The 11208-nt window shown below is 42.5% G+C and overlaps 1 protein-coding gene across 1 annotated transcript in view; it reads left to right on the top strand.

Annotated features, from left to right (window-relative positions):
• Nucleotides 1-329: 329 nt before the first annotated feature.
• The window catches only part of ROR2 (receptor tyrosine kinase like orphan receptor 2), a 146362-nt gene continuing 135483 nt past the window's right edge, over nucleotides 330-11208 (top strand). The window contains exon 1 of the mRNA XM_036403998.2: nucleotides 330-642. Coding sequence (XP_036259891.2) covers nucleotides 330-642 — 313 coding nt within the window. The remainder of the gene's footprint in view (nucleotides 643-11208) is intronic.

Genomic DNA, 11208 nt, shown 5'->3' with positions numbered 1-11208 from the left:
GGAAGAATGCAAAGGAGAAAAGCCGTAGTGGTTTTGGCCGATGTGCCTTTCGCCCTCTCCTTTTTGTTTTACGGGGGATTTTTGTGAGGAAAGTTGCAGGCTCCTGAGGCTTCTGGGAGCAGGACTCGCCTTTCAGAGGGGGCCCAACTCCTGCTGGCTCCTGGTGACCGTCGAGTGCGGAGGGAAAAGTGTGCGCGGACTCGCCCGGGGCCGGGGCCGGGGCCGAGGCTGCCCCCGGCAGAGGGTGCCGGAGCGATGGGACTGTCCCTGTCCCGTCCGCCCCCCGGCGCCGCTCCCCTCCCCTGTGTCGAGTCCCGGGTGACGTTCGGATGCTGGGGAAGGAGGAGGCGGAGGAGGAGGAGGAGGAGGGGAAAGGAGCGCAGCTTCCTCCGCCCCCAGTCGGGGACGGTCCGTTAGCGGGAGCGCAGGGCCGCGGCGGCGGAGCCCGGGACGAGTTTGCGGCGTTGCCACCGGACCCCAGTGCGCCCGCAGGCGCTGCTCCCTGCGGCTCCCGGCGGGATCTGTGCCGCGGCGGCCGGGCGGGCAGCATGGACCCCGCGGCGGCGGCGGGACGGCGGGGGGCGGCGGGCCGCCTCCTGCTCCTGCTGGCGGCCGCCTCGCTCCTTCGCCTCCGCGCCGCAGGTAAGGCGCGGCACCCCTGGCTGCAGGGGAGGATGCTTCTGCTCCTTGAGTAGGGGTGTATGGGGAGAGGGGAGGCAGGGAAAGCTGCTCCTGTTCCTAGGAGAATTGCGCGTATCCATTTGGGACCAGCGGACCCGCCAGCATCCCCAGGTGGTGATTCATGTTGGCTACTTTTTCTTCCTTTCTTACCTTTTTACTTTTCTTTTATTTCCGCCATCCCCCTCCTTTATTTTATTGTCTTCCTTACTTCTTTCTCGCTTTCTTTCCGCCATCCTTTTTTCTTCTTTTTTTTTTTTTTCTTTCTTTTTTTTTTTTCCCCTCGGTTCTTCTTGGCACAATGGAAACCTGATGTTGTGTTCTTTACGAGGGGGCGGGGGTTGGCAGGAGGTGAGGGCAGCTACAATTTTTACCCCTTAGCGCATCCCCGCGCCCCTGCCCGGATCGGGGGACAGGCGCTCCGTGTCTCTTTTCGGTCGGCTCAGCGCTCCGGGGCTGGTTGGTAGCCGAGGCTGGTTGGTAGCCACAGATGGGGGGCAGGGTCGAGGGAGAAAGAAGGAGAAAACAAAGGAAAGTTCGGGGTTTTGCTATTGCCGAGGGTGGATAGCAATGAGCGGAGCTTCCTCCTTCACTCTGCCCGCCTTCCAGCACTCTCCTCGGAATGGTTCTAATAATGCGTTATTATTTGGGACATTGAGTGTTGCCAGAATCTCAGCGGGAACCAGGAGGGGATTAAAGTTGAGTGGGCGAGGGGGCAGCCGCCGTGCTTGCAGCTCATTTTGGGCTTTAGAGGGTCCCATTTTCTCTGTGTACCTGGCCGACTCTCAGGGACTGAGGAGGTCAGACTCTGGGCTCAGGAAACACTAGGACGCGCGGTTCAGTGAGCTCCGCGCTTGTTTTTAGGGCTGAATAAACTGTCCCTATTAACATCTGACCTTGCGCGGTGGCAGCAGCGGTGCGGCTGCTGAATAGATGCCAGTTTGTCCGGCATCTCCGAGGGCAGCGCCGTGATTTAGAGGCCTTAAGGGAACGTGTGGGGTTGGAGAGCCACGATGGTGTAAGACAGTTCCTGTAAAAGAAGCCACATAAACTTTTTTTTTTTTTTTAAATTTTTCCCTCCTCCACTCGCGCCTAAGTTGTGTGGGGCTTTCAGAGCAGGAAAGGGGAGGCTTAACGTTTTCGTTTTCTCTGGGATGTGAAATGCACCGTCGAGGTAGGAGCTGCCGGATCCAGCTCTTTGATCTTTCATGAAGCCATTCTCTGGAAAATTGCCCTCTCCCCCTCTAGCAGCAGATAAACTTTACTCTCAAAGTCCTTCCCGGGAGTCTTTGCCCAGGCACTGAGGAAGCAGATGACAAGGCTGCACTATTTCCATGCCAGGTTTGTAACCCTTCCCGTTCTGTCCTCACCGGGCAGCGCGGGAGTTCGCCGGGTTAGCAGTGCCTTCCTCCCCCGCCTTTCCTGGCTTTAACTGAATTGCACCGACGTGCTGGAGGAGACCGATGATGTCTTTAAGGAAAAACAGTGATGCTGCAGATTAGAGGGGACTTGTTAATCAATTGCACGTTTGAAAGAGCTTTTCTTCCCTTTGTTGCTTTCGCTAATCCATTTAGCTCTCCCCGGGAGGTGACAGATGCCTATATTTCCTGTTATTCAGCTTCGGGAACCGAGGTCTTGCCATTTGTTGCTTTGCCATGAAGGGAGAGGGTCAGCAGAAAGATAGAGGTCTGGGAGCTTTCCGGGGCGAGAGCAGGAGGCGGGCATGTTACAGCTCGCGGATTTGGGGTCAGTTCCCGTCGCCTTTATTTTTCTTAGAGCCTTTATTGCTTCCTTTGAAGAGGCTGCCCCGCTGCTCTGCCCCTCCTGCGGGGTTCCGAGCTCCGGGGGATCCCCCGGGGCCGCAGGGAGGATGGCCGTCGTCCTCCGGCGGTTGTGAGAGCAGATGCCGGACTGTCCGTCCCCGTGCCCGCTTCATCCCCTTTTCCCCGAGCAGCTCGCTCTGTTTTCCAAATGCAGCGGCAGGGAGGTGTGCACAAGCGTCCCGTGAGCTTCTTTCCTTTCTTCCTTCCTTCTCTTGCGCCCCGCTGCTGCTCCAGAGCACGATACGGCTGCCTCTTCGCGGCCAGACTATCTCTACTTTCCCAGAGCCTCCCCAGGGCTTTCCGGGGGGCGGAGGGGTGCGGGCTCCCGGGAACCTCTGGAGCTGCCCAGGGGTGCCTGGCGCCGGGAGAGCGGACCGGAGCGGCGCTGGGAGTGCGGCAGCGGACCTTCGTCTTCTCTTGTGGGCGATGTGCTGCCCCGTCCCGTGAATGTACTGCCATGCTCTCAGGAGGCATGTCAGGTTTCAGCTTTCTCGGAGACAACATGAAATCATAAATTACCATTAAAAGAGTGTTTGGGGTTTATAATTTTCTTTTGAGCGCTACCTCATAAACAGGCGTGTGATAATCGTCTCAACCACCTGTGGAAAGTGTGGATTCACTCTACTCGATGGGCATGAAGTTTGAGACTCCATTTTCTTTGAATAAGCAGCACAGTGGTTGAGAGCCCATAATCACAGCAATAAATTCTTGTGTACTTCTATTGTTGAGGGGTATTCTTCTGTTTAATTAGATTTGCTTAATGGTAAACAGAGTATTTGTTAATCTACATTTCATTTAAAGGTTTATTTTTGAAAATGTTATTTCAGCCTTTTCAGTGCTCACTTTTAGAATATGGCCAGGTGAGAGGCAACGGTAAAATGGTGATGCAGAATGGACCTGGCTTACAGACTTTTGCCCCCTTGCCATTAAATAGGAAAGGATGTTTAATCAACTGGAAGTTAATGGTCATGTGACTTGAGAAATATGCAGAATGCAGCGTTTAAAAAAAAAAAAAAAAACCAACCAAAACACCAAAACTCTGTCAGCAGAATGTCTAGGAATGAAAACATAATGGCAACTCGTGCCTATGGTTTTGAGAGCCCTGAAGTTTGTAAACTTCTGCCTAACTTCATAAAGGAAATAAACCCTCTAATTTCAAATATTTTTACAATGTTTTTGGAGAAATTAATCCAAGTGTGGATTACTTCTGAATGCCTTTAAATGCTGAAGTAGAAAAAAGTTGTAAAATACTTAAATCTTGAAAGTTGCATAAGATTCAGCATAGCTTCACCCTGACTTTAATGCAGGAGATTCAGCTCTGGAAACTGTACACAAGTCATCTGATAAAAGTCAATCCATCTTTGAGTACAAGGAGTTCGCAGATAGCTTTTAATAAATTATATTGACCACATTAACTATTTTTAGGTCAAATCTCAATCAAACCTTTCTAGCATTAATTAAGTTGTTAGTTTAGTGATGAAGTTTATCTCTGAGTCAAGAGTTGGCACTGAGTTTTTTTTTCCCCCTTGAGCGTCTCAATTAAATTAAGCATTTGTACTAGAATTGCACTTTTCCCCTTAATGTCTTTGTTGCTGTAAACAGCACATAAATGCAAGATGCTGGAAGAAAAGGACAAGATGACAGACAAGGCAAATTAATCCTATTTACTGAGTTTTCAGTTGTTTGCAGAAAAGCTGATCTTTTTTCTAAACTCACTGCACTTTGTCTAAGGTGTGAATAGATTGCAGGCATTGGCATGGAAATCTGTTTGACCACTAATTAGGAAACTGACAGTCTTAGTCCACCAACCAGTGAGAAGGAAGAGTAAAAGGAAAGAATGGTAAGAAATACTGGGTTTTGTTTGATAGCTGTGGGAATCTTCTGTATAGAAGACTTGTGGAGTCCTTTTCATAGCTTATTCTCAGAGTCTTAAATTCACATTTTAGATTCAATAAAAATATTTTTTAATAGCACTCAGCATCTCAAGCTTTTAATCGTACTTCTGATTGAGATAATTTATTTTAAAGGTCTCTTTCTATTCATTTTTTTAACATTGCAGATGAAGAAAAAATATTAAGCCAACTTTTTTCATTTTTTCAAAAATACTTCTTTCTATAGACGTTCTCTGTTGCCTTGTGTGGTTGCTCAGAAGGAAGAAATGCTACTTACAGTATTCCATCTAATTTATAGCATCTGTCACTATGTTCTCTGTGCAAAGAATGGTTTGCTATTTAAGTTTGTTTATTCATTGTGAGGCTGTTGCTTTATAAAGGAAGTTGTCATTAGGCTCAGCATGTCTGGAAAGCATGCAAGTACTCAAGTCTTCTAATCCAGTGACTACAAAGTAGTTAACGCTTCAAAGAGAAGGAACGACAGGATTTTGTTGCACTGAAAGAAGATGCATTGTTTGTTAATCCTACTTTTAGTTGTTACTCTACTAAAGACTGCTACAGCCTCGCTAGTAATCATTTGAGACAAACATGGATTTTACTTGAATTACTGTCTTTTCTCTTGGTTTTGTCTACATGTAAGTAGTGACATGTCCCTTACCAGCTTTTTGCATTTACTTTTTCTGGGCCTTTGCCATACACCAATATTCACTTGCAGCATCCTACTAGATAGTTTTGCTGATGTTTTCCACAGACGTGACTCACAAACAAGCTTTTTCTCTTGACATCTGTTTGTCCTCCTTGGCCAGCTTGGGAAAGGACTTCCTCTTCCAAGTGATGCCAGCTGGTGATCTTTTTTTAAAAACTAAAAATGTCTGTACATGACTTTCCAGGCCATAAAGTATACTTTTCAAAAAGTCAAAAGGTGATCTCTTAGCTATAAATTGTGACTTTGTCTTCTGGATGGCAATGGGCAAAATCTTTCATTTAAGAACACTAACAAATCTGCATTGTAGTATCACTGAGAATAAGAAATCACACTAGAAATACATTTCACTAAGTAGTGCACTGATAGTGCAATGGTCATAAGTTAATTAATTTAAATTATTTCCACCAGCGTTGAAGACCCTGTGTGAGTATCCTACAGACAGTTCCATCCTTCTGAGCAGGTGTTAAATCAGTCTGTGTCTATCTCCTTGAGCCATTGGGCAGATGCATCAGTAGTAGTGTGTGCTGTTCATGAAGAACAGGGAACATACTCCTCTGTGCTGATTGAATTAGCTCTCATGTATATTGGTGCCTTCTGGTTTTGCTGTAATGTGTGCCTGTGTTTGATGGTGAAGAAGGGTGCTATAGTAGCTGAGGGAGAAGAAGGGTATCACAGTATTATTTGTTCTGTAGAAAGTTTTTAAAGAATGAGTGTGCCTGTCCCTCTGAGTCTAGAGCAGAGTTCACTGACATCTCCTAAAGAGAAGGCTGTGTGGTTGGTGAGGGCACAGTTTCACAGACACCTGAAGCTCTTGATTTATTTAGCTAAATCACCAAGCTGGCTCCATTGCAAAGAAGCCATAGAGAAGTGGAAGAACACATGGACAGAGAATTAGCACAAGAGATAAAGCACTTCTTTCTTCCACTGTAATTATTTTTGTTGAAGCAACAGAAAGGTGTTTTCTCTGGGTGCAGCTTGCAGAAACAGCAAAGCGAAATTATTGGGGAACTCTTGAGGGTCACAGTTTGCCAGAGTTTGGTTTGCAAGTGTGAGAAGCTGAATCAGGAAATTAGATTGGATCCCTAATTTGCCATTTTTTCCCTGAGTAATCCATCAATATCCCATGGGAGACATATCTAATGTACCTTTTGGATCTGAAATTTCTATTCAAGGTGTGATTTTAAGACAACAGCAAATAGAATCAGTATTCTTTCTTGACCAAAAAGCACCATGTGTATATTGTCATACCTATGATACCTCTACTGAACTTAAATATCTGTCTTGTACTTTGTTAGACTTCCTTTTGTATGAATGGCATAAACATTTAATTCTGTAACTTCAGGTTAGTTGTCTTCATCCCTTGCCACTTGTCTTCATCAGAACTGCTCTATGGTGTTCATTTAGCAGTTCATCTGGTAAGTATGTTTTCAAGATGAAGTAGTTTCTCTAAATTATTTTCCTTGATTTGCACACTTTAACACCTTAACATTATTTTTTTCCCCTGTGGTATTGTCTGTGTAAGAAGAATGGCTTGACTGGTTGTATAAAGAGGTAAATTTTGTAAGAGTTCTAAAATTCCGAAGGCTTACTTTTCAAAACAATCTACAAAATTGTCTAGTTGAATCATTTATGAAACTAACAATGGATTGTTCTTACCAGAGCAGTAACACAGTCACAAATTCAGCTATTGTATAGATAGAGAACAGAAAATGTACCACAAAAGACAGGAGGAATTTTATTAATGTGTCCTTAAGTATAAAAATTATGGTTTGAAAATAATAAACTTGATTTCTACTGGTCAGAAACACTCTACTAAGTCAAATGAATAAAGAAGAAACCAAAAATCACAGAGTTCTACTAAAGGCAGGCTAGTGAGAGTGGCAGGCTGCTGCACAAATGGAAGAGATTGGTTTCTTCCATGTCTACAACAGAATAGATGGATATCATATCTCTAACTTGGTTGTAGAGGAGACACAAAAGATTTTTTTGAATAACAAATTTCAGGGGCAGAGATAAGCAGCCTAGGGAATTCCTAGGAGCAGGCTAACTCAAAGCGCACGCACCTCAGGTGTTGAAGCCAACTTCACAGGAAGACCTTAACATTGCACATTGAGGGACGGGAGGTCTGAGATGCAGCAGTGCCACCTCAGATTGGATGAAGATGTTGTGGGACCTTGCTTGTTTGGTCTTCTTCTCTTTGGAAGCAGAACAAAGGTCTGATTGTATAAAAATAAAATGTCTCTGGAGGAAAAAAGCCAAGAAGGACTGTCCTAGAAACATTATTTCAATTTGCTTGGATATGAATGAGAAATTCTTCATATGAGTATATCAAAAGTATTGTTGACTAGAGCAAGGTCTGAAAATGAGAAAATGGAAAAAAAGAAAAGAAATATGGTATTACTTGACAGTCTTGGACTACAGCAGCTAAGTAACTTTAAAGTAAGTTCTGTCAATCTCTTGTATAAACCAATAAAAATAAAACTGCTTGAAAGCTTAAGATGCCCTAACAATGTATAAAATTTTCTGTGTCATTCATCATCTGAAAGTTTAGGAGGAAATTACAGGATGTAAAGAGAATGCTGAGATTTTTTTATACTTAAAGCAAGAGAGCACATATTCTGGATGATAAGTAAACAAATGGTTTTGCTGTGCTTGTTTCTAGTTTGGAAAAGTGACACAGCAGAACTGTGTTACAGAAAAAACCCAGTAATAACACTAGACCTACTAATGTTGCAACAGTGTTTCCGTATATAATAGAATTTATTCCTTCTTAAAAATCCAAAAGTATAAATAGGCAAGTGAAGGCTGTAGACAGAGAACCCAAATATAATATCATATGTACTCTTTTATTTCAGGCAAGAACAGTTCTGTTCTTGTTCTAAATATGTGTTGGTTTCCACATTTTACTCACAAAGTAGAGGAGCATTTTTAAAATAAAATATCCTTTTGACATGTGCTGCCCTGATGCATATTTGTCAAATAATACAAAACCTTGGAAACTGCATATCAGAGAGCTGACTGGACAAAAATTAGCCCTGCAGGATCCAGCCTAGTTCTGGCCAGGCTCCCTGAATTGGCTTCCCTCCAGTCCCATGCATCCCTTATCCACCAGCATTGGTGTGGAGAAGAGATGATAGATGGCTGGGAGGGAGAGCACATGGCAGCCCTGGCAGAGCAGCTTAAATTGCCGTGGAACTTCATTCTTGGAGGCAGAAATTGGATATGCAAAAGTATCAACATTACTGTGGGAGCTAGAAATTTTAGAGACAATTCCACAATATTATTGTAATTGATGGCTGCCTAAGATATGGATTGTGCGGAGTGAAGCTGAACCTGTGCGGTTTAAGTTAGAAAATTCTCACCCATCTCAAAAATCTAGTCTGCAAACAGGTGTTTGATTAGTTGTCAGATTCTCACCACAAACCACCTTGGCCGTTTGTCTTTGTGTTAGAACTCTTGAATCTTCAGCAGTTGTTGCTTAAGCTGCATTTTAGGAGTCCACTGAGTTTTTCATTGCATTATAGGTAAGAATAGATGAGCTTTGAAATTAAAGGTCTTAATAAAACAACAGAGTTTTTTCAGTACAATAAAGAAGGAAATGGACAGAATCTAAGTTTTGTGAAAATTTGAAAGACCTATTAAATCTTGAATATTCTGTAAGTTGAAAATACCAAGAATCTTGTATCATCTATCTGTAATTAGTTCTTTAAGTCTTACAACTCCTGTACAGAAATACAGATCATGCTTCTTTTGAGTAGATGTGAAACATTTCTTTCAGCAAGTTGAAAAGAAAAAAAAGGGGAGGAGTCTATGGCAGAAAAAACAGAGAATTCCATTCATATAAGAATTTTCTTTACTGGGGAGTGGGAAATTAAAATAATTTATGATACTCTAGGAACTTGGTAGTTGAAGGATGAGCTTAAACATAAAAGAATGTTTTAAAAATTGTAGTTACAGTAGTGGTTAATGATGACTCCTTCCATGGTAGACCAGAATACCTTACAAAGGGAAAAATGGTAGTAGTAGATAAAATTGCAAGCTTGAATAGGATCTGAACCAAACCTACATGAGAAAAAACATATCTGCTTTATGTTGTTTAAATTTTAAAAATAACAGGGCTTCATAGCTCTGCCTGGAAACAATTTAATACAACAAATTGGGCTTTTTTTAAAGTATTTCCAGCCAGACCAGAAGCAGTACTTAATAAATACCTTGAAAGGGTGAGTCTGTTCTTTGGACTTGGTTTTGCAAACTCAGTGAATTTGGATGTTTATATCTGAAATTACAGATAGTAATCCAATCCATTTTTTCTAAAGCTGATCTCCCATTTATCTTTTTCTCTCTGAGTCAGTGTAGAAATATGATTCAGAAATCTATTCTCTAACAGCGGTAGTAGAGAAACTGTTACAAAGTTCATGATACTGTGGTTTTCAAAGCAACAGAAAAAACCCAGCCGTGGTTCTTTGAAAGGTTATGTGTAGAGAGCTTTTGGAAAATGATGCTCTTGAAAAAAATACACTTATTTTGCTAGTGTTTTATTTAAGAACATATCACATGTAGAAAATGTTTTGAAGAGGATCATGCTAGTCAAACACAAGGGCATACAGAATTAGGAAAGACAGGTCTCAGAAGTTACACTGGTCTGTAATCCAAAAGCCAAATTTAAAGTCAGGAGCAACTTTGATTCTGGAACTTGAGGATGATGTGTTTATGCAGGAAAGAACTGCAGAAACAAAGGTGTTGATTTATAGCATATTTTCAGAATTACAAAACCAGGAAAATGTTATCTCATGTTTACTGAATACTTACTATGTTCACAGAGGCAATTATTAGAAAATCTTAGTTCAGTGTGAAACCGAAGAATAAACTAGATGCAGTTTTCTTCCTGCAGGCAAGGCCTTATTGATCAGTGGAATACTTGTAATGTTATCTTTACTGATACTAAATCATATTGGTGTGGGATTTATAATTTCTAGAAGTAGAGAAAAATCAAACCTCAATACTGTGCCATTAGGCTCTGTAGAAATTTTTCTAGTGCCTTTATATCTGTTACATTTTCTAGAAAGACCAAGGTCTTCTGTGACCACAGTACGAAAAAGGGGGAAATAAGATCTAGAAGGACTTTGAGAGGTTGGATTATTTATTCTTCAAGACAGAGTCAACTTTAGCTGGCATAACCTATTCTCCAGAGGTGACAAGAGCAGAGATTCAGTGACTTCCACAGTCAGGCATACAGGCTTGTGATTACTTACACTTGTTTGCAATCCAAGAGCATCACTTCCTGTTAAAATTTATTCCTCTTTGCAATTGTAGTTGATTTTATTTTTCTGATTTCTAAAATAGTTCCTCAAACTTTTACATAAATTCTTCCCAAAAATTATCTTGTCTCCTTGTAGATATCTCTGTCAATATTCTCTTCACCACTACTGTGTTCTCATCCTTTTCTCTTGCATCACATTTTCTGAATCTCATGGTCGTGCTCATTCTTCTCTACTGGACCTTCTCCAAAATGTCTTTCTTGAAGCGTGCTAACCAAAACTGGTATATTCTAGCTCATGCTGTACCAGGACCAGCTGAAGGAAGATGATTGTTTCCTATATTTACTGGATGACGCTTTATTTCCCAGACTGAAGCCTGACTGTTTTGTGGCAGGATACCCTTGCTCAAGCTCTGATCCACTCCAGATCTTTCACAAGGAATTGTTGCCAAGTCCCTGTTTGGTACCAGTGAAATGGTTTAAGCAGGAAACTTTCTGCCTGTCTTCACTCTATTGCCTGTCTTTATTCCCACCCTCTCCATACCATTTTTTTTTGCCGGTGTTTGATTCCATTTACTAAGACCAGAATGTTGGCAGCGCATAACAGCTTGGTGTTGCCTATGGAGTTCAGTAAGGCAGATATCCATAGCACTGAAACTTGCAACTCTCCATTGTTTCACTAACCACAGAGACTTAACTCCAATGGTTTTCTAAGGAGCTGTAATTTGCCTTTGTATAAAATTTTGTGTTTCACCTATGAGAATGTCATAGGGAACTGTTCCCTCCCCACTAGCACCTTCAGGCTATCATTCCATAGAGGATAATAGATGTCATATTGTGGTCCTCAGGAGC

Source organism: Molothrus ater, chromosome Z (genome assembly GCF_012460135.2).
Source record: "Molothrus ater isolate BHLD 08-10-18 breed brown headed cowbird chromosome Z, BPBGC_Mater_1.1, whole genome shotgun sequence".
NCBI lineage: Eukaryota > Metazoa > Chordata > Aves > Passeriformes > Icteridae > Molothrus > Molothrus ater.
The sequence above is the reverse complement of the archived record's forward strand: the minus strand, read 5'-3'. Positions and strand labels throughout refer to the sequence as shown.